The following is a 22,289-nucleotide window of genomic DNA, read 5'->3' on the forward strand; positions in this document are numbered from 1 at the left end:
GGGCTGTCTCGAGACTTGATGGGTATTCCAATATTAGTTTGCCAACCCTTTACAAGAAGTCGGTTTGTAGCCTAGAGTTTGAGAGTATAGGTTAGTAGAGGCGACTGCCTCTATTCCTTCGGTAACTGTAGAGCAATAGCTCTTAGAATACTGTTACTATCCGCTTCTTCGATATATAGCTTAACCGAACTGGCGATATATTTGTTAAATTTCTTGGACCTAGGCTCCTATACTGGGTCCAAGCCAAGTGCTGGTATACTTACTAATTCCTAGCCTGTTTTGCTCTTAGTCTAAACAGTTGTTTAGTTATTAAATTTAGCTTCGAACAGGTAGTAGTAAACGTTAAGAGAAGTTCCCTTAGTAAAGTAGAAGACTTTAATAAAGAACGAATTACCCTTCTATTAACTAACCTATTAGGAATAAGACCGATAGTCTATATTCGCCCCTACCGAGTTATTAGAGAATTCCTACCTTAAATTTATAGATATTTATACTTCTTAAAGATAGGCTCCTTAGAAAAAAGGAATCTGATATAGAATACCCGCGATACTATATACCGGTGACAGTTATTATTGCCTATAACCGTCTCGCACTAACAAGGTATTAATATAATAAAAATTCTCGATATATATCTCAGTCCGTAATACCTTTAAGTAATAAGAGATATAAAGCATATATCGTAAGTTTTTATTAGTATAGCGAAGGGTAATATCTCGTATCCCGTCATATATCGGTATACTATCCTAAATAGAGTGGGTATAAGATACCTCTATAATTCCGGTATAATAAAGATCGGTAAAAGCCTCCTTATCTAGAGTAATACCAGGTATCTACGCTTCGACGATAGGATAAGTGAATTTAATAAGTAAGGTATTATACTGAGTATTATAAGAGATATCGTGCAGACTCGGGGTATCCCACAAGGCTAATTTAGCTGAGTCGGGAAAAGGTAAGGTGGCGGCATTCTGGATCCAGGGTTCGAGAGTGGTGGCAGCGAGGCAAGCCCTGGCCGCGATAAATCCGTTTTCAGCGATAGCGGAGGGATGAGCTGAACGCGAATCGTCTCTATAACCATCTTCGTCGTTACCGGAGGACAGGACCCATCGTATCTCGGTTATGTTGCAAGCTTCTGTTGAGGAAATTTGGGAAAAAGGCAGCGGGGTCGCGAGTGCCCCGGAATCACTTCACTAGGCGCCCCGCTCCAGGGACCACCTCGTGACGTACTCCACTCTAGGGATTCCCTCGCGACGTGCCCTACTCCAGGGATCAACTCCCGATATGCCCCACTCCAGGGACCAGCTCGCAAGTGCCCCACTCCAGGGATAACCTCCCGATACGCCCTACTCCAGGAATTACCTCGCGACGCGTTGTATTAACTAACTGTAAATACCGGAGTATATATATCCGGTTCAGCCCAGGCTCCCGAAACAACTGAAGTTCTACGGCCGGTACATTTACAGATAAGGGAAAGTAGATTACCAAGCCGATTCATTCAGGGTATAAAGACAGTGAATCATGCACGTTGGTCCGCAATCACATCTATAGGAGAATATATAGTTGATAACGAAATGTTAACCGGCGAGACGTACCTGCATATGCGTCTAGCCTTTTTGATTGCTAGGTTGTGTTTATGGTTAGCAGTCTTATTCCATGATTGGCCATAAAGGAAACGTGGAGGGAAGGTGTGCAAAGAGAGTAACAGACGAGAATTCTGGTTCAGGAGCACTCTTTTCACACTTGTTAGTTGTATAATCAGCTCAGATCGGTCGCCGGGTATAAGAATACTCGATACGCAGTATCCTCCGCTGCGAGCTGAATGTAAGGAATTCGTGGCAAAGCAGGCACGGAGTGGAAGCTACTAGAAAGGGAAAGTTCCATCATGTTCGAGTTCAACCTTTGAAGGCAGAACATGTGACGAACCTGTCTCTGGACCCGTCCTGTTAGGGTTCAGTATCGGTCGAAGGTATTCTCTCAAGGGTGCTTAGGTTCGGTGCAGCCAAAGGGTGCACAACAAAGACTTGTCTCAACAGTAGGCTCTCGAGCTTGTAGCGAACTGTAGTTGTGATTGCTAACTGGAGAACTCCCAGAGCTCTCCAGAACGAGTGACTATATACCTATCTAATTCTTGGGTGCTCAGTGTGCTCAGTGTGCTCAGTGTGCTCTCCGGACACTGAGCCTACTGAGCGGACTGAGCTCCCTGAGTACCTTCCTCGTGTCCTGATTGGTGGCGCGGTCCAAGTGCTCAGTGTGCTCAGTACACTTGGCAAGTGCTTGGCGACTGAGCTCACTGATCACCCCCTTTCTTCTTTAATTGGTCCGTCTACCGTAACCAGCTCGGGGCGTCCCGCGCCCCGAGGTCGGCATACTCGTGACAGAACATCGCTTTTCTATACAACTTCGGGAGTTCCAAGCATTTGGATCTTCACGTCCTTCTTTGTTTCATCTGTCTACTTTCCTCCCTATGGCTGAGTGAAGTACATCCTCTACGTAGTGACCTAAACTTCAAGCGGCCAAGTTCTTTCCGGGTTGAGGAAACGTGTCGGAGAATTGTACGCTTGTAAGACTAACTGGCCCGCAGCCGCAACCAGAGTTTCACACTAGCTGTGTCCTATGCACTTAGTTGGAAATGTAGCCCTAGTTGAGTCGTTCAAGCCTGTTTCTCTGTGCCCTGCTTCGGCCGCGCTGCTCTTTGGACTGGCAACACCGGGAGAGGTGTCGACGTTGGTTAGGTCAATAACAGCAGCTCCATTGGGTATTTCGCTGTGGAAACAATGAAAGGCAAGTGTACGACCACGTTCTTAGGATCGAGGGCCATATGACCTCGCGGCCCAAACTATCCCTCCCTGTCCCCGAACCCTTCCCGGAAAATACGATAGGTTCCGGTCAACCTACCAACGATGCTCTCATGGAGGCGGAGTTGCCGCCGCCGAACTTCCTGCGGAGCTCCCTGTTGCCGCCGCCGAACTCTATGTTACCGCCGCGGAGCTACCTATTGCCGTCCCTGTAGGGGGATCAACAATGGTTGAATATCCCGGCGACGGCCCCTGGGATACGATGAGACACAACTATATCTAAAATGGTAGGAAACTTCGGCGAGTAGACAAGCCAGGTTATCGGGATATCGAGGGAGGGATATGTATTATAAAGTAAGCTAATTAGAAAAGTATTATCCTTGCGACCAGCCTTATCCACACTGCCGGCCTCGTCCCTACCCGTCGCCGGCCTCATCCCTACTAGCAGCCTCATTCCTGCCGCCGGCCTCCAGCTATATTACCGCTGCCGGCCTCATTCCCGCCGACGGCCGGTTTTACTTTATTATACGAACAGAGAGCGTTAACGAAGGGTGGAACAACTCGATCCCTCTCACCAGTACCCGTCTACAACCTGACTACTCCGTTGGGTTTAAACGAGATGTATTTACTGAAGACCAGCTCGCTAAGCTGTTACTATTCATTGGCGACTTCATCGCCGGGGACTAGTCTCTCTTTATAGCTACGTATTATATGTACTTCCCGTTCCTGACCTGCGAGGTGGAGTGCGGCGCTGCGGCGCTCGATATCGTAGACCGGCAGAACGTCTATAGTATGACCCTTGCGGTGTGGGGTATCGTCGAGCTCTTCTATACTGTTAAGTGCGAGGATGAGGTTAACCGGAAGATCCTTGCCTTCTCCGTCTTGTATGACTACTAATTAGTACGGATCTACAGCTACTACCTAGTAATAACTAGGAAAGATATCAAGTACTACTATTATCCAATCCGAAAATTCAACTTTACCGAGTTGGACAGCAAGGATAAATGGACAGTATATCAATTTACTAAGAACGTCTACGATATATAGATGCCCAAGCATTTCGAGAACATCTGTTCTGCCATCAATTAGCTGCCGTCGGAGTTGAACTTTGATGTCCTACCGCTTTCTGAGGCGACTGGGCTCTCCCAGGATTTGGGGAACTTAATGTAGTTAGATGCCAGCTGCGCTTCTGTGGCTGACGAGCGGGGCAGCTAGTCGAGCAATGCCGAGCAGTAAGCCGTTACTCCGAGTACCTTATTTAGTGAGCCGAAGAGGAGGAAATGATAAGGCCTAGAAAGGCCGTAAGGTGTTGGCGGGTGGATAGCATAGGATTCAATTAACCGTTATCTTGATCGTATTTACAATATAAAAAACCGTACTAGCAGTGTTATCCTTATCTTGGATGTGGGGTAGCTTTTTCGGATTGGCTGAGGGTTGCGGGCTGACTGTAGTGTACCCTCGCGAGAGCGGGTCGAAAGGCGGGTTATAGGCTTGGAACCGACCCTAGTGTAAGAAACGAAGATTGCGCGGCGGTGGCCAGCTCAACCGCTGCTGTGTGGTGTAAACGCCTGGACGTCTTGGTATATGCGTGCGGATTGCGTAATACTTTCTAATTTTTATCGAAGATATCTTAGCAAGATTTAGCAGGTTAAACCCAAAAATTCGAGCGTATTCAGCGCGCGCACACACCAAGACGTCCAGGCGTTTACACCACACAGTGACCTTTAGCGGTATCACTTTTCCTAGTTCAATATACTGCAGCCGATTCTCATACCCTACACTTGCGGGGTAGCGGCTTGTTCAACCGGTAAAGGCTCCCCAATCAGATTGATTTTTGCAGCAGCATTAAATATAGCTGAATCTACAGCCCTCTTATTTCGAACCTCACTAGCCAGTTACCTACCCTAGATAAATAGAGGAGATGGAATACATCTTATCATGCTCTTGCACCTTATTCAAGAGTTGTAGGCTACACACTGTATCGACAGCATACAACTGTAACCTACTTATTTACACAATCGTTATTGGCCTAAGTTTATAAAGTTAACGGAGGTACTTATCCAAGCTACTGTAGGTTGAAGGCTCCGAGTGCCCTCTTTAGTATAAAGAGTATACGTTAAGCACCTCTATACCTATAAGGTATAAGCAATCTATTGTATTTCGATCTAATTTTCCGCAATATCTATACCATTTATACCTACAAGTTGGTAGCCTCTCATCATAGCCATTACCGTCGCGGATTACTCTACCGCTAACTTCAACTCGCTGCTAGAATATAGTAATATCCTCCCAATTTTCGATAGTCTTAAAGGTGATTATCTCGCTAACGGCGCTATAAAGGATCTCTTCCGCCGCTACAACGTTTAAGATACTATCGGCCTTGCCCTACTATACAAATACTTCGATCTCTGCGATAGGGAGCGTATCACCGATATCAGAGGTATATCCAATCTTATTACCTTCGAGCTAGGAGAGGTATCTACCTAGAGATTCAGCCCTAAGTACTGCCAGCTCGTCCCTCTCAAGTACTCAATTATACAAAGCAAGATTGATTAGCAAACCTTGTCTATACAAGCGTTTCTAACCAAGTTCTCCGAAATAATAGTCTCTATAAAGGCTGATGGAATTCTCGGCCTCTGCTCCTATCCTAGAGATTGGTATCTAGGGCAAGTCAAGTTTACTGTTAGTTATAGTAACGTTAACTTAACCCTATAAGAGGTAAGCTATCGTACTTCCCCTCCTATTATATCCAAGCGCTAAACATATATCAAAGGCCAGCCTCCTCCCTTCCGCCGGCACCTACAAGGCTGCCTGGTTCTATACCAACAACTTCATCAAGCGCGGCTGTAGGTATAACTATTTTAAAACCTAAAAATACATCTACTCTTATAGGTATACTGTATTATCCTAACTTGAGACAGAGGTAGGATAGTTGATTGATAGGCTCATATTATATCAACCTCAAGTGATAGTTTAATATCGGTGATTTTCTTTACTACCTACTCCTACCACTTTACGCTATACAATTGCAGGCGCCTAAGAACACAATGCTATAGCCATATAGATATCGATGCGGCTCGCTATAGTAAGCTACCAATACCTGCTAGGTTCGTCCTTACGAGAAAGTATGCGATAATAATCTAGCTCGATGCCGCCCTCCCAGTCAGCCCTTATCTTCACGTATTCGAGGTAGAAGGCTCGGTCTTGCTTCATTTGCCGGCTATTGTAAATAGAGAAGCCTTAGGCTCCCTCTCCAGGCTTATAGGTGAGAAACCGCAGGTATACGGCAGCATATTGGAGAGGCACTATTTCCGCCCAGCCTAAGTTAATAATACTATAACTTATATTAGCTAGGGTGTCTCTAGTAGGTAGGGATTTCCGATATACCTCTGAATAGTAAGCGGAGCATCACCCACTATAATATTGTCCCCGGAGATATCGCTATGAACAAGCATATACATGGTATTGTTAAGGTCTAGCATCCAATATTTTGGTATCAGCTGCTTCTAATCTTCATACTTAGCAACAGTACCCCTGCAAAGCTCGTTTAACTTCGTATAAGCGATCTTGCGGTCAATCTTATATATGATCCATTTAAGCACCATCTCCCCTAATCTTTGTTAGCTTAAATTTAGGAAAGCTTATTAAGAAGTAACAATACTAAGCTGTTATATACGGAGCAGATCGAGACTAGTGTTAGCAACCACCCGTATAACAGACCTGCGATCGTCTATAACTGGATAGGTATTAGACTACCTTAGGGGGCTGCTATCCGCCTAACCCAGAGCTAGATATAGTGCTTTAATTAAGTTTTCTATTGTAAGATTATAGGAAATAAGTGGCTGGAAGAGATCGATTCGGGTAGTATCGATGTAGCGACGGACTTCAGCCTCGCGTCTAAGGATAAGGGCGGTATAGCAGCCAGTCCGATTATATGGAATGCGGATATAGAGGCGCCTTGACTTTTCCTCATCCTCTAAAGTATAGATTTTATACTTATTGCTATGGAAGGGGGCTCTATTTGTATTAAGAATAAAATGGTAAGGTAATCCAATCAGATTCTCGACAAGAGTACAAATAGCCGTCAGGTTGAGGCCCTCTATATTGGTATCTGGCTAGTCATTTGCAAGGGCGAGGCCGCCCGTGTATTTTGTAAGGATAATTGCTGATAAGTAACCGTTAAGCGAACGTTGAGATATTGTAAAACTATCTTTGGAGTTTGTAGAGGGGAGTCCGAGAGCCTAAGGTAGGTGGGCAGTTACGAGAAAGGAAGCTACTTCCCGCTCCCTACTCCCCGCCTGTATTCCAGGGCCCACTTCGCCGTTATAGCCCCGCCGGATCCATCCTATACGCATATTGCATCTTCAACCTATGTGAGAGGATAAGGACTAAGTATCCTTCGATCTGCGACTTAAACCAGCAAATGGGAGCTAAAAGTGATAGTGGGGGGCTAGAAATGGCAATCTGAGGACTGAAAACAGCAGGGTATAAAAATAACAGCTTAAGGAGCTGAAAACGGGTCTACGGATAGAGCAAGCTTGTCTCTCTAAGGCACCCCTACAGCTAAATAATGGCTTTGGCAGTAGCTGGGTTTATTATTTATAATAAGACGAGAGCAGGGTCGTAAGGTGGCAATCATTACACGCTAAATTTATTCTAGAATCCTATCTATCTATCTGCTAACTGCCGGCCTTTCCTCCTCTTTGCCACCCTACTGAATAAGGTGTCCGGGGTAACTGCTTGCTCAACGGTACTCGACTGGCTATCCCGCTTGCTAGTAGAAGCGGAGTAGGTGCCCGACTATATCAGGTTTCCTAAATCCTGGGAAAGCCTAGTTACCTTAGAAAGTAGTAGGACGTTAAAGTCCAAATCTAACAGTAACTGATTAATCGCAGAGTAGATGTTCTCGAAGTAAGCAGGTATCCATCTATTATAGATATTTTTCGTAAACTAGTATGCTGTCCACTTGTCCTCACCGTCCAACTCTGTGAAGTCAAAAGTACGAATCGGGTGCCGGTAGTAGTTAGGCTGTGGACGGGTGCCGGTAAGGGGGATCGAGTTGTTCCACCTTTTATTGACACTCTCTGTCAGAATTTCGAGGGGTTTTGTACCGAATGTTGCAAGACTTTTAGTGGAAGGAACAATGAGCCGACTAATATCTTGAATAACTTGTACCTCATTTTTGTTATATATCTTCTGGTAGGATATTTCAAAGACATTATCGCGGAAGAGTATATTGCTAGGAACAGGCAGCGTTTTCTCTAGGAGTGACCGATAAAGGGCCTAGCTAGTGCTGGCTAAACCCGATAGAGCTTTGGTTATATAGCTGCCTTCGAGCTCTAGTAGAGTCTTATAACGCTAGTTATAATATAGTGTTGTCACGGAACGACCTGAGGGGCGGCCCGGGGCGGCCACAGCCGAAGGCGCAGGACGCCGACAGCCAATCGCTAAAAGAACCAATAGGAACGGTTATCACCGACTGTCAGTGATAATGAAAGATTATCACCAGTTGTCAGTGACAACGGAGGATTATCACCATGAGGACGGTGATACTAGATAGTATATAGTCACTCGTTCTGGAGAGCTCTGGGAGTTCTCCAGTTAGCAATCACAACTACAGTTCGCTACAAGCTCGAGAGCCTACTGTTGAGACAAGTCTTTGTTGTGCACCCTTTGGCTGCACCGAACCTAAGCACCCTTGAGAGAATACCTTCGACCGATACTGAACCCTAACAGGACGGGTCCAGAGACAGGTTCGTCACACGTTGCTAACTCCCTTTGATCTGTTACAGTTCAGGATTGAAGGTATCACGACGCCATGTCCAACCCGGCCGGAAGATCGGGCGCCGCCCCTGACTCTGACGACGACGAGATCGACAACAATGAACTCAAGCAGGAGCTCGAGGGAGTGAAGACTCTACTTCAGAAGCTCAAGGAGCAGACCGAGGGCTTCGCCCACTCCGACAAGGTCGAAGCTGCCTATGTCGCCCTGTCCAACAAGGTCGATGCCTTAAAGCTCAAGGACGGCACGTCGCCGTCAGAGAAGCGGCACCTCCGCATCGCCAAACCACCCAAGTTCGACGGCACCAAGCGGGAGGAACTGCAGGGTTTCTTGACACAGCTGCGGTCCTACTTCCAATTCAACCAATTCGACGACGCAGCTGACAAGGTCCTTTTCGCGGCAACGTACCTGGAAGGAAGGGCCCTCGAGTGGTTCGAACCCACCCAACGAGACCACTTGGAGAACGCCGAGGACGAACGCCAGAAGGAGACCATTGAAGTCTTCGAGTCTTTCGCCAACTTCGAAGACGCCATCACGAAGGTCTTTGGGGTGTACGACAAGCGCTCCCAGGCGGAGAGCAAGCTCAACAAACTACGCCAGCTCAAGTCCGCCGCCGTCTACGCATCAGAGTTCCGCCAACAAGCCTTCAGAGTCCAGTGGGGAAGCGACGCGCTGAAGCGGCGCTTCTATGACGGACTCAAGGACGACGTCAAGGACGAGCTCATTAAGGAAGAACGAGACACCCTGACACTCGACGCATATATGGCCCGAGCCATCGCCATTGACAACCGGCAGTACGAAAGACGCCAGGAACGGACTGGCAAGAAAGAAGGGTCCTACCCGAAGGCAAACGACAAAAAGAAACGCCAGCATCAGAGCACGGCGTACGGCACTCACTCGGGACCCATGGACGTCAGCGCTGCCCAGGCACAATGGGCAGGAAAGAAAGATGGTGCCAAGGACAAATCAGGCATCACCTGTTACAACTGCGGGAAGAAGGGTCACTTCAAACGTGACTGCCGCAGCAAGAAAGAGTGGAGGCCGGTTCCAGGGAAGGAAACCGCCACCATCGACCAGGGCACGGTCGGAAGGAGAACTCGATTTCTGGAGGTCGCGGCCGCCAGCTACACGCAGGACGACCTCGAAATCGACATTGACCGAGTCATCGAACAGGACGATGAACTCACCGACTCGGATCAAGGAGACTTGATGAGCAGCAACCACCAGGAGGGAAACGACACCGCCCACCATGCTCTCATCGAAACGGATGACGAGGGAGAACTGGCTCCCCCGCGGCACATCCGACAAGTCGCTGAGGACTGGGGCATCACCCTGGTTCAGCAAGAGGACGGGCAATGGCGAACCCACGAGGGTGAAGGAGGAGTCAGCCCGAACCTCATTTTTCTGCAACAAAGGGTCCTAAGCCAGCGGCAAAGGATTGAGGAGTTGTCGAGAGAGAAAGAAGAACTCGAGCAGCTTCTCCAAAAAAGAAACGACCAGTACGGTCAACTTTGCGCGGAACTCGATTTCGCCAGAGAACGGGTCCAAGAGATCACCGAGGCCAACAACAGGGCCGGGGATCACGTCGAAAAGACATTAAGAGAGGCACAGGCCTTGCAGGACGACATCCGCCAGGCACTTCCGCACCGCGCACCGTGGGATGGACCCACCGAAGAGGCGGAAGGATACGAAAACGGAGTACGATACCCCGAGCAGCTTTTCGACTACGCACAGAAACAGCACGCGGCGAAAGGAAGGGAACAGCAGAGCTGGGAAGAATACTGGACTCGACATCAGCACATCGTACGCACCGGACAACAAACCGCCGACCTTGAATGGTGGGGTTTCCGGGGCGAGAACAACACGGAGGGATTCCAGTTGTTATCAGAAGACCACGAGCGGGTGGATCCGCGAAAAGAGAGTCACATCTACCTGCCCTGGTTCCAGTGCATCGCGCACGAATGTCGGTACCACTTCCAAGACAAATTTCGCAACAGTTTCTGGCCCACGAGGGAGGAAAAGGGGATGCAACCCCTACCCATCAGATGGGTATACGACAGCGGCGACGCTCCCGCAAACATGTTGTGGGACACCCAACGCACTCACGAGGGCAGGCTGAGGGTTAAACCCAAGGCAGCCTGGCCCCGACGCTGTATAACAGGCGTAGGAGTCGACGAATGCCGAAGCGCAGACTGCCTATCACACGCCGACGAGAAGATCTGGGGATACATGGAACAGCAATCCCAGAGGAAGCCACACCAGAGGACGAGAGCATCCCGAAAGAACGAGAGGCGCCCAGCTGAGGCATGGGTGGCCCAATGGCTCCAAGAACACCAAACGATTGACGCCGCAAGCCAAGGTGCGGACAGGGACGCCTTGAAACACCACGAGAGCTTGGGAAACGGCTCAGGGCCCTTCGGGGGGCCCGGAAACCTCTAACTCCACAACAACGGAGACAGGCTGCGCAGTACAGGAAGAGCTGGCGCAAGCAGAAGCCTTACAACGACCTCCCAGCAGACGAACACGAAGTAGCTGCTGTACGAAGCACCAAACCAGACAACAGGCTCTGGATCACAGCGCGATGGGGAAAATTCGAAGCCCTCGCGTTAGTGGATGGAGGAGCGCAGATGGATCTCATCTCGCCCACATTTGTGAATCAACTCAGAATCCCATGGAGGATCAAGAAACAACCACACGTCGTCAAGGGACCATTCGACACACAATGGGTACGACGAGAGACAGAACCACTCGACATTGAGGTGGAAGGGAAAACCACCCAAGTGGTGTTCGACATCGTAAACATGGGGCCGAAGAAAGACATGATTCTCGGACGCCCATGGCATGAGGAATACGACCCAGACATCAGCTGGAAGGGAGATGGCCATCTGCGACCGCGGGAACAACGGGAGCATCCGACCAACTTGATGGGAGAACGCGCAGAACAGGAGCCACGGGAGAGCAGCGGGTCAGAACGAACCCCCTCTACGGGCCCACCGCAGGAAGCAGCCAGTGCAGAAGAACGCACTCTGAAATCCGGAAGAAGCGGCACACGACGGAAGAAGCAGACACGGGAGGAACGAACCATCGCCGTCGTCTCAGTCGACGAGCACGGAATGCTCAAACACGAACAATGGGTCAATCAGCTCGAAGCGGCAAGCATCGAGCTGGCAACTGAAGAAGTCCGGGGACTCGAAGCAGCAAGCATCGAGCCCGAGAACAGCAAGTTCGCGTACTACGAAGGTACGGCGAAGAACGCGAAAACGGGACAGATCCCAGACGACTACAAGGGGCACCCGGCGTTCACGGCAAAACATCTTGCAGGGCTACCAGACCACGGACCTTGGGATCACGAGATCAAACTCAAGGAAGGCGCCCAGTTGAAGTTTTTCAAGGTATATCACACCAACGAGAAGCAAGATGCAGAGTTGAGGAGCTATCTCGAAAAGAACCTCGAGATAGGACACATCAGACCATCGACATCTCCAGCGGGCTACCCAGTCCTCTTCGTTCCAAAGAAGGATGGGAAGCTCAGGATGTGTGTGGACTACCGACAGTTGAACAACGAGACGGTGAAGAACCGCTACCCACTGCCACTGATTTCGAGGCTTCGAGATCAGCTGTCAGGAGCACAACACTTCACACGACTCGACCTTCCAACAGCGTACGCCCACATCCGCATTAAAGAAGGAGACGAATGGAAGACGGCTTTTCGGACACCCTACGGGCACTACGAGTACCTCGTCATGCCATTCGGGTTGACCAACGCACCAGCGACGTTTCAAGCCGCTATCGACCACGCAATTCGACATTGCCTCGACAAATTTGCAGTCTGTTATTTGGATGACATTCTCATCTACTCCAAGACACTCGAAGAGCACAAGAAACACGTGCGGCAGGTGCTGGACGCACTGCACGAGCACAAATTGTCAGTCAACAAGGACAAGAGCGAGTTTCATGTCAAGAAGACAGTGTTTCTGGGTTACGAAATCTCCCCGGGATGGGTCAAGATCGAACCTGAGAAACTGGAAGCTGTCAAGACGTGGCCGACACCGACGAACGCCACGGAGGTCAGAGGATTCATCGGATTCGCCAACTTCGTCAGGATGTTCATCAAGAATTTCGGCGACTTCGCGAGACCTCTGCACGAACTTACCAAGAAGGATGCCACATTCCAATGGAGGCGGGAGCACGAGCAGGCTTTCCAGCGGATCCGCGATGCGATCATCGCCGACCCGGTGCTCATGCTGCCCGATCCAAGTACGCCTTTCGAAGTCGAGGCTGATGCTTCGGACTTCGCGATCGGAGGACAACTTGGACAGAGGGACAAGGACGGCAAGCTTCATCCAGTTGCGTTCTTCTCCAAGAAACTCGAAGGACCAAGGCTCAATTACCCGATCCACGACAAGGAGCTTCTCGCAATCATTGAAGCATTCCAGGAATGGAGACCATACCTCAGCGGCACGACACACGAAGTTCAGGTGTACACGGACCACAAGAACTTACGATACTTCACCACCACGAAGGTGCTGAACGGACGACAAACTCGGTGGGCAGAATTTCTGTCCGAATTCAACTTCACGATCCACTACAAGAAAGGCTCAGAAAACGCACGAGCGGATGCCTTGAGTAGGAGAACGGATCACCACGACAACGCGTCTGAAGCCTCACCACCATTGCTACATCAACAGACAGACGGATCGCTACGGCACGCTTCCCAACCGACTGAAGACTACGAGATCGCAGCACTTCAGCAACAGTCGGAAGATCCCGAAGCCAGGCCTCTGCAACCGTTTGTAGAATGCTGTGCGGCCTTCAGAGAACAGAGACTGGAACGAGACTTCCAGGGAATCATCGCGGACGACAAGCGCGATGCATGGCAGGAAGAGCCAGAATCCAAGATCGCAGGGTTGCGACTTGAAGGGACGAGACTCTGGTACCACGACAAGGCCTACGTCAGGCTTGGTGACCAAAAGGAGCTCATTCGAAAGATCCACGAGTCAAGACTCGGAGGACACATGGGAATTGGCAAGACAATTGCGAAAGTCAAGCAGAACTACGACTTCCCAGGAATCAAGCAGACGGCAGAAGGGGTCCTGGCGGAATGCGACCTCTGCAAACGAAGCAAACCAGGACGACACAAGCCGTACGGGCTATTGCAGCCACTGCCAGTCGCAGAACGACCATGGAGTTCGGTGACGATGGACTTCATCACCAAACTGCCAGTCTCCAAGGACTCGGTAACGGGAGTGGAATACGACAGCATCCTCACAATGGTGGACAGACTCACCAAGTGGAGCTACTTCCTCCCTTACAAGGAAACATGGTCGGCAGAACAACTCGCAGATGTGATCTACCGCAACATCACCTCGGTCCACGGATGGCCGGAGGAGTGGATCACGGACAGAGACACGAAGTTCGCATCAAAGTTTTGGCAAGCTCTGATGGCGAAACTGGGTACGAAGAGTAAGCTTTCAACTGCTTACCACCCACAGACAGACGGACAGACGGAACGACTCAACCAGATCGTTGAACAATACCTACGGTTGTACGTCAACTTCCAGCAGGATGATTGGGTCGAGCTGTTGCCAACGGCACAACTCGCCTACAACACCACCGTCACGGAGACCACGAAGGTCACACCATTCTTCGCGAATTTCGGCTACGAAGCAGATTTGCGACAAGGGCCCGAGGTTTCGGTGCCCAGAGCGGCAGTCAAAGCCGACAAAATGAGCTCGCTGCACGCGATGCTCAAGGAAGAACTCGAATTCGTACGAACACGGATGAAGAAGTTCTACGACAGAAACAGGCTCGAGGGACCTCGCCTAGAGGAGGGGGGCAAAGTCTACCTCATTTCTCGAAATCTTCGCACGAAGCGACCAAGCAGGAAGCTCGACTTTCGCAAAGTCGGACCGTTCAAGATCGACAAAAAGATTTCGGAGAACAATTACGCTCTCGCGTTACCCTCGACAATGCGACTACGGACCAACGTTTTCCACATCTCACTTCTGGAACCAGCGCCCAAGGGCGCACGACTCGACAAAGACGCCGAGGCAGAAGATGAAGAGGAGGAATGGGACGTTGAGGAAGTCCTAGACTCACGCATCACGAAAGGACAGTTGGAGTATTTGGTCAAGTGGCTGGACTTTGGTCCAGAAGACAATTCATGGCAACCAGCTACAAATCTCAACTGCCCCGAGAAACTTCAGGAGTTCCACCAGAGGAACCCGGATCGACCAAGGGAAATTCCGCGGAGAAATCGATTCCAGCAAGGGGATTCCCCAGGGACCAGTCGAACCCCGCGGAGGGGTCGGCGGAGGAATTAAGATCGCCCTCAACCAAAGGCGCCCCCGCCGCATCAAGAGACTCTTGTCTCTCGGCCGCTTCAAGGTCATCCAGAGTTGACAAACCACGAGCCACCATATCAACACCACGGTCCACCAGGAATTTCTTCTGTTGACGCAGGCGACGCAAACGGGCCAGGTGTTCCGCAAGAGCTCGCTGGTCTTCCTCCAATTTCCGCTGAGTCGCCTCGAGGGACTCCTCGGTGTCCCGCTCCTCGCGCTCGATCCGCCGCTGCTCCTGCATAATACGATCCACTGGGGACGTTGGAGTGAGCCAGGGACGTGACGGGTAGGGGGAGACTCACGTTGGGAGATGGGGACACCAGAGCCATCGCACGATCGACCGCGTTGAACGCACGCACTACAGCGTTTTACTTTCGGAAGCATGCGGCACGTCAAGCTCTGGGAAGCGCACCAAGAACAAGGCATGACGACAAAACCGTTCTTTCCGATGTTTTCGGCCAGGGAAGCACGATAACGCGCAGATTTGGATTGACGTTTCTCCACGGACATGTTGTCAGCATCAAGAACTGAGGGAAGAGGATGGAAAGGAGAAGTTACCAATAAGTGGGGGAAGCGCCGTAGTTAGGGATCATTAACCAACGTTAGGAATGGAGAACCAACGTCTTTCGGGTCGAAAGACATGAGAGGGGGGGCATCGTGTCACGGAACGACCTGAGGGGCGGCCCGGGGCGGCCACAGCCGAAGGCGCAGGACGCCGACAGCCAATCGCTAAAAGAACCAATAGGAACGGTTATCACCGACTGTCAGTGATAATGAAAGATTATCACCAGTTGTCAGTGACAACGGAGGATTATCACCATGAGGACGGTGATACTAGATAGTATATAGTCACTCGTTCTGGAGAGCTCTGGGAGTTCTCCAGTTAGCAATCACAACTACAGTTCGCTACAAGCTCGAGAGCCTACTGTTGAGACAAGTCTTTGTTGTGCACCCTTTGGCTGCACCGAACCTAAGCACCCTTGAGAGAATACCTTCGACCGATACTGAACCCTAACAGGACGGGTCCAGAGACAGGTTCGTCACAAGTGTGCTCTTCTCCTCCCTCCTCTCGCTAGGCGTTGTTGATATAGCAGAGTTCGATCGCTTCTGGAATAGATTGGACGAGGATCTCTTCTACGTAAGGAGACGGTCTATACTAAAATCTTGTGACGAACCTGTCTCTGGACCCGTCCTGTTAGGGTTCAGTATCGGTCGAAGGTATTCTCTCAAGGGTGCTTAGGTTCGGTGCAGCCAAAGGGTGCACAACAAAGACTTGTCTCAACAGTAGGCTCTCGAGCTTGTAGCGAACTGTAGTTGTGATTGCTAACTGGAGAACTCCCAGAGCTCTCCAGAACGAGTGACTATATACTGCTATCTAACGTGTTGATCCCTCTGCTCCCTATGCTCCCGAGGAGCGATGGGAGCGTCGTGAGCAGTGAGTGCGGCGAGTGCTCCCCGTGCTCCCTTCCTCGAGAGGGAGCGTCGGGAGCGCTTTCACTTGTCGCAACGATTGGCCGTTGGACCCTTAAATGATTGGCCGGGACGTCCCGCATCCCGCAGGCCAAGACCGCGTTGGGCCTAATCCGTGACAAATCTGTTGTTGAGGTCTCCTCCGGCCAGGCCTACTCCTCTAGCCAGTACCCTTCCTTTACCTAGAAAGTAACTAGGTTAATGTATTGATAGGTACTACTGCTAATCGCTGGCTTGTTAAATATATCTTCTATAGGTTGTAGAGGAGATGTCCACTATCGCTTTAGAGCTGGGTTTGGGTCTGGGTCTAGGTCTACTTCGGCTATATATCCGGTTAAGTACTTACGCTTGCGACCTCTGCTCTGGACAGGTACCGGCGGATCCTGTAGATCCGAAGTTAACTTCAACTATATAATACGAGAGATGGAAGGCGTACTTGTGGAGACGGTGTAATTGGATACAGGCGATTATATTCGGTGTGCCTGGTTACGTACTTTCGAGAACTGCCTTTGCGCGGCTGGATGCCTTGGGGTCGATTTCCTGCAAGCATTAGCAGAAGACGTTCTTTAGCGCTGCGAAGAATAAATACCTTAATAATTTAACGCCGGTGATGGGAGCGCCCTTTAGGCCGCTGTTTAGGCTCGAGTGTGGGCTATGGCGATGAGAATGGAGGGAGAGCGAGGTCCTGGTTATGTGATGGAGTGATGTGTGAGGAATAGATGGCTGCGAGAGTGTGTAGGAATGGGATCCACTCGTACCGACCAATTAAGCGCCATGGTCATTGCGAGTCTCATGTTTTCATTGAGGGGACTTCGCTCGGTGGGGGGCCTTGCTTCGAAAAGTGGTGGTTTTCGGAAGAAAAGTTAACCGGCTCCACTTTATTCTTGCGTTCGCCCAATCCGCACCCTCTATCCTTCTTTTCTTCCAACTTTCTGACTCTCCATTTGCGCTACGGTCGGTTGCCTTTGGTCGGCGCGCAATCCTCCGTATACAACGATCGCGAAGCTACTGTAGCTTGAACTCATTTTTATTATTATCCTGTCCGGAGGATAATATTCCTGTCCGGAGGACAATATTACGGTTAAACTTTTGGAAATTATTATGCAAAGTTGATAAGAATTAGCGGAGCCCTCTTATCCGAGTCCGGGAATTGGCTGGCGGCTTTATAAGGCCCACTATATGCCGGATTCGGCGTTGGGCCCGCAAAGCTCCCCACATCTAGCCGAGGCCGGTTGCATGCGGCGATAGCCGAGCGCAAGCTGGACCCGAGCTCAAGCTGTCGGTGCCGACGACAAACAATTGTTTGTTTGCGTTGACCACAAATCCTGCACTCATCAAAACATATATTTCGCGACTCTTCCTCATTAACACTTATTTTGCCTTCCTCCTGGTCGCAACATACGCTCGTTATGGACGGTATATGCTGCTGTGATGGAGGGCGCTATGCCAGCGCAGCGGGTGTGCCGTGAATGTCGCGTCGAGAAACCTCTCGATCAGTTCTTCGCTGTGCGCGGTAGCAGGATTGTTACGAAGTGTCTGGATTGCAGAGGACACCAGAGGGAATCAGTATTAATCAACATCATATTTAGCCACTTCTACCTCTGCTGACTTCAGCTTTACAGGATATTGCATCAGCGACGCGTATCTCGGCCGCCAGCGCGATCCCCCGTGGCCCGGTCGCTCCCCCGACATTGCCAAATCCGGTTCATCTCGCGCCCCGTCAGAACCTTACTCATCGGGTGCTTGCCGGTATGTACCACCAAGGCGGACGTGTCGAGACAGATGCGCCGGAGATGGCGGCTGCTCGTGGGCAGATTGCGGCCATCCAGCGACAGCATCGTGTCCAGCGCCGTCACGGTGAACAGCCGTCGCAGACCCCCACCATGAGTGGTTTGTTCCGTCAAGAACAGCCGGCGGATGTTGGGGATGGCCTCCCCCCGTCTGCACAGCCTAGGCAGAGCCCCGCGGAAGACGACGATGACAATTCGCAGGCTTCCCAACCACAGCTCCCCCGACCTGGGCCGGTGCCCTCGCGCCGCCCTCGGTCGTCGTCGTCGCAATCCCGTGGTCGGCCGCGTGGCCGTCCTCGACTTGGTCGGATGCCAGTGGGCCGGCCGTCCACTAGAGGCCGTCGCGCCGCAGTATCTGCGCCCCCTCGCCGCGACTTCGACGAGCCCGGCCCACGGTTCTCGGGTGACGATCAAGAGGCGCCATTATCATCAGAAGACATCGCCATCAAGAGAGAATTTGACGAGGCGCTCGCCGCTGAGGATATGAAACGATTCCAAGCTCACTCGGCGAGACTCGACGACAAAGGGAGGGGCGGTCCCTGGCGTTGCGGGCCTGGTCGAGTCATGGCTCGGCGCTTGATAGGCGGCGCCGGGGACAGGGAGTGCCCTCGCTCCACTCAGCCCATCCACAAAATGACCGAATCGGCGCCGTCCGGATATCTCGGGAGCCCGTCGACTGCCGGCACTTGCCACTTGGCGGCTGTTGTTGATTCGCCGTCTTGTGCTTGGTCTGCGAGAGAAAGTGCTTGTTTTTGATGGGAAAGACGGCAGCTTATGACGGTCGCCCCTGAGGGCTTCATGCCAACCACCAGCTGCGAAGCGTCTCGTCTTATGGCTTTATGGTTTCTGCATCCCCCCGGCATTTCGATACTGAGGTTGGCGTTGCGAAGATTTCGGTCGGAGACTTCGCGTACATGTTCCAGCATTTTTTCGGTCCATTGGGTCAGGGACTGGTTCGGGGGTATCGACAGTATATCGGGACGATCGGCACCGAGGTTGGCCTTGCTGCGATAAACGACGGTTGCACTCTATTATTTGCTGAAAGCAGAAACGCATTTCGTCCTACAAGGTCCCGCCCATCCTAGCGGGCGTTTTCTTCCATCCATCGTCGACTTAATCTAACCACAGTGGCCAAGTTACTGCAATACTCTGTCGGGAAATTGTAGGGTCCGTTTCGATATAAATGGAAAAGGCTGTTAATTGCCCTATCGCGATAGCTACGGGGTAAGTTCCGCGGCGGAATAGCAGTAAAGTACCGCCCGAATTGCTCTCTGGTTAGGGGCTGAAACCCTGGTAGTAGCTCTAAGATTTCGGAGAGGAGGGGTGTTGAGAGTTTTATCGTTAAGTTACCCGAATGCGGTGATGACGGTTATGAAACTACCGATAGAGGGTCTAAATTGCCCACCCGATTACAGCCGGAGGTATTAGGTTTGTTTTTCTCTACCGCATCTTTTACTGGATTAAAGTAAGGTATCCTTATTTATAAATGCTTTCGCAAGTCCTGAACGGGCGTTGCTTTAATCGGTAGCGGAGCTCGGCTATCGGAGTTTGAAACAGGAGAGTTTAAACGCAGAAACATTTTCGAAGGTGGCCGCCAGCAAGCCGGCGGTCTCTTCTTATGTTCGGTTGATGGTTGGTCCTTCAAGCACCCCTGCTTTTGCAGACCTACTTACACTTCTGGTTGCTCGCTACGTAACGGCCGTCTGGTCACCGCGAACCGCATCATAGGTAACAAGCTCATCAAAGCCCATGTTGTTTCCGATGCGATATCGGGTCCGCGCCATGCGAAATGACTCCCCACTGAAGTCTTCCAGGGGTTGATCCCGCGGCCGACTTCAAGAACTCGCCGGAAGTGTTGAAACAGTTCCATGACGCGAACCCCGACAAGTCTGGCCCGCCCACACGATTGCAAATATGGTTGGAAATGGCCGAACGCGACGAGTTCGCGGCGGATTACAAGGATGACAACGAACCAGTCATGGTGGGCGCGCCGTTGAGGCGATCCAATAGGAAGAAAAAGTAATGGAAATGGAAATGATGGACCTTTTCCGAGCAAAAGCTCGCGGACGAGCTTTTTCGTGGAGGGGGGGGTTGTCACGAGAGGTGGTTGCCTGTGATGGCACTGTGGCTCAATCGGGGTTAGCGCGCATGGCGCCTCGCCCGACTTCCCTACGAAACGATCGCGAGCGATCCCACCACCTCTCTTTTTCTCTTTTTCTCTTTGTCTTAGTTTCGATATTATAGTTGTATTGACTGGTGGCCTGACCCCATGGAATATCTGCTTCTCGTCATAGAGACTAATAAATTATAATGCGAATTAACTATCTAACTAGCTAAAAGGTAAAGCTTAGTATTGATAAAGACGGTATTAGGTATGGTATATATATATATCATGTGACCAATATGTACTAAAACATTCAATGTAAAGCTGTGTTGTGGGGTGTACCGGGAATTTGTGGTGTAAGTCTAATCTTGGCAATTATGGGAATTATGGGTTATGGAACAGTGGCGGCTATCGTCTTCCGTAGCTAGGCTGCCACGTATGCAGCCATGCGGGGAAAGAAGAGAGGGGAAGGACCATCGTCCAAAATTGACATCCGTCCAAAACCATCCGCCCGTCCAAACCGGCCACCATCTCGAATCGACCACTATCTACAATCGATCATCATCCAAGATTGACCACCATGCAAAATGAGCCATCATCTAAAACGGGCCTTGAAATGTTCATAAAGGATGGGCGACGTCATCCCGAACGGACTTGTCGTTACTTAGCTACCAATCGGTACAAATCTAGGGAGATTCCATTTGATGAGCTAATCACTCTGCCACTTTATACGACGCTGGTCGACTTGCAACGCTTGGCTCCTGGGGAGGTCAAGCGTCTCGCCGAAATAGCTTCTGAGAGGCACAAAGGAGACTTTGTCACGGCGCTCGCCAAATACTGCAAGGGTCTTGACACTCTTCGACGAGCTGCGGCTCTATTCGGTACCGCTAACTGCCCCTATTTATCCGTTTCTTAGACTAACATCGCAATGTAGAAGGCGCGATACATCTTGTGGAATCAACCTCAATCACTGCGCGAACGACCGCTGAGGAAAGGGAACACTGGGTCTCGGTTTCCCACGCGCAGCTCCGTTGGTTGCAACATTGCAGCAGTAGGGTTCGGTGCAGCCAAAAGGTGCACAACAAGACTTGTCTCGTGTCACGAATATGCCAACAGGCGGAACCGCGGGGCGCGGGACGCCCCGGGCCAGTCATGGAATAAGCCAATCGGAAGGCAGGAACAGGATCGATGGTGATCAGTGAGCTCAGTTGCCAAGCCAGGACTGAGCACACTGAGCACCAGGCAAGGTCACCAATCAGGACGATTGTAACTCAGAAGTGATCAGTGAGCTCAGTTGTCGAACCCGGACTGAGCACACTGAGCACCCAAGAATTAGATAGGTATATAGTCACTCGTTCTGGAGAGCTCTGGGAGTTCTCCAGTTAGCAATCACAACTACAGTTCGCTACCAGCTCGAAAGCCTACTGTTGAGACAAGTCTTTGTTGTGCACCCTTTGGCTGCACCGAACCTAAGCACCCTTGAAAGATTACCTTCGACCGATACTGAACCCTAACAGGACGGGTCCAGAGACAGGTTCGTCACATCTCGACGGTAGGCTTTCGAGCTTGTAGCGAACTGTAGTTGTGATTGCTAACTGGAGAACTTCCAGAGCTCTCCAGGACGAGTGACTATATACTATCTACTTCTCTGAGCTCCAAGCAGCTCCTGAGAGCTTACTAGAGCTCATGGCTCTTGGAGGCTCCCGAGAGCTAACGAGAGTAGCTTCTGACTGGCCGCCCTTCTTGGCTCTCGGGTGCTCCTTGGAGCACCCTGTAATTGATTCGTTAAATGACTGGCTCGGGCGTCCCGCGTTCCCGGGGTCCACTTGTTGGCATGTTCGTGACAACATGAGACAAATAACTATAAGAGCAAGGTGACAAGAACGGAGGAATCCCGTAACATAGCTAAAATCCTTTCAAGTACGGTTTCGGCTCCTTTCAACTTTCAATGCCAATCCATCAACCATCAGGCCCACTAATAACGAAATACAATTACTCATCATCCCT

At 50.7% G+C, this 22,289-nt stretch overlaps 3 protein-coding genes across 3 annotated transcripts; all 3 read left to right on the plus strand.

Moving 5' to 3' along the window:
* Nucleotides 1-3,076: 3,076 nt before the first annotated feature.
* Nucleotides 3,077-4,076, plus strand: B0H64DRAFT_421247 (uncharacterized protein; the record flags this gene model as incomplete). The annotated part of the gene is made up of 6 exons (XM_062805526.1): nucleotides 3,077-3,096; nucleotides 3,266-3,413; nucleotides 3,480-3,676; nucleotides 3,707-3,824; nucleotides 3,882-3,958; nucleotides 4,043-4,076. 6 exons carry the CDS (start codon nucleotides 3,077-3,079, stop codon nucleotides 4,074-4,076), a joined length of 594 nt encoding a protein of 197 aa, XP_062653625.1.
* A 13,547-nt stretch (nucleotides 4,077-17,623) lies between these two features.
* On the plus strand, nucleotides 17,624-18,713 carry B0H64DRAFT_479440 (uncharacterized protein; the record flags this gene model as incomplete). Its single annotated transcript, XM_062808301.1, has 2 exons — nucleotides 17,624-17,954; nucleotides 18,011-18,713. Coding segments are annotated over exons 1-2 (837 nt in total), but the record flags the coding sequence as incomplete, so codon positions are not given.
* A 2,149-nt stretch (nucleotides 18,714-20,862) lies between these two features.
* Nucleotides 20,863-21,693, plus strand: B0H64DRAFT_413807 (uncharacterized protein; the record flags this gene model as incomplete). The annotated part of the gene is made up of 2 exons (XM_062804997.1): nucleotides 20,863-21,163; nucleotides 21,217-21,693. 2 exons carry the CDS (start codon nucleotides 20,863-20,865, stop codon nucleotides 21,441-21,443), a joined length of 528 nt encoding a protein of 175 aa, XP_062653627.1. The 3' UTR covers nucleotides 21,444-21,693.
* Nucleotides 21,694-22,289: the final 596 nt, after the last annotated feature.

This window comes from Chaetomium fimeti, assembly GCF_033439085.1.
Source record: "Chaetomium fimeti strain CBS 168.71 chromosome Unknown B0H64scaffold_17, whole genome shotgun sequence".
NCBI lineage: Eukaryota > Fungi > Ascomycota > Sordariomycetes > Sordariales > Chaetomiaceae > Chaetomium > Chaetomium fimeti.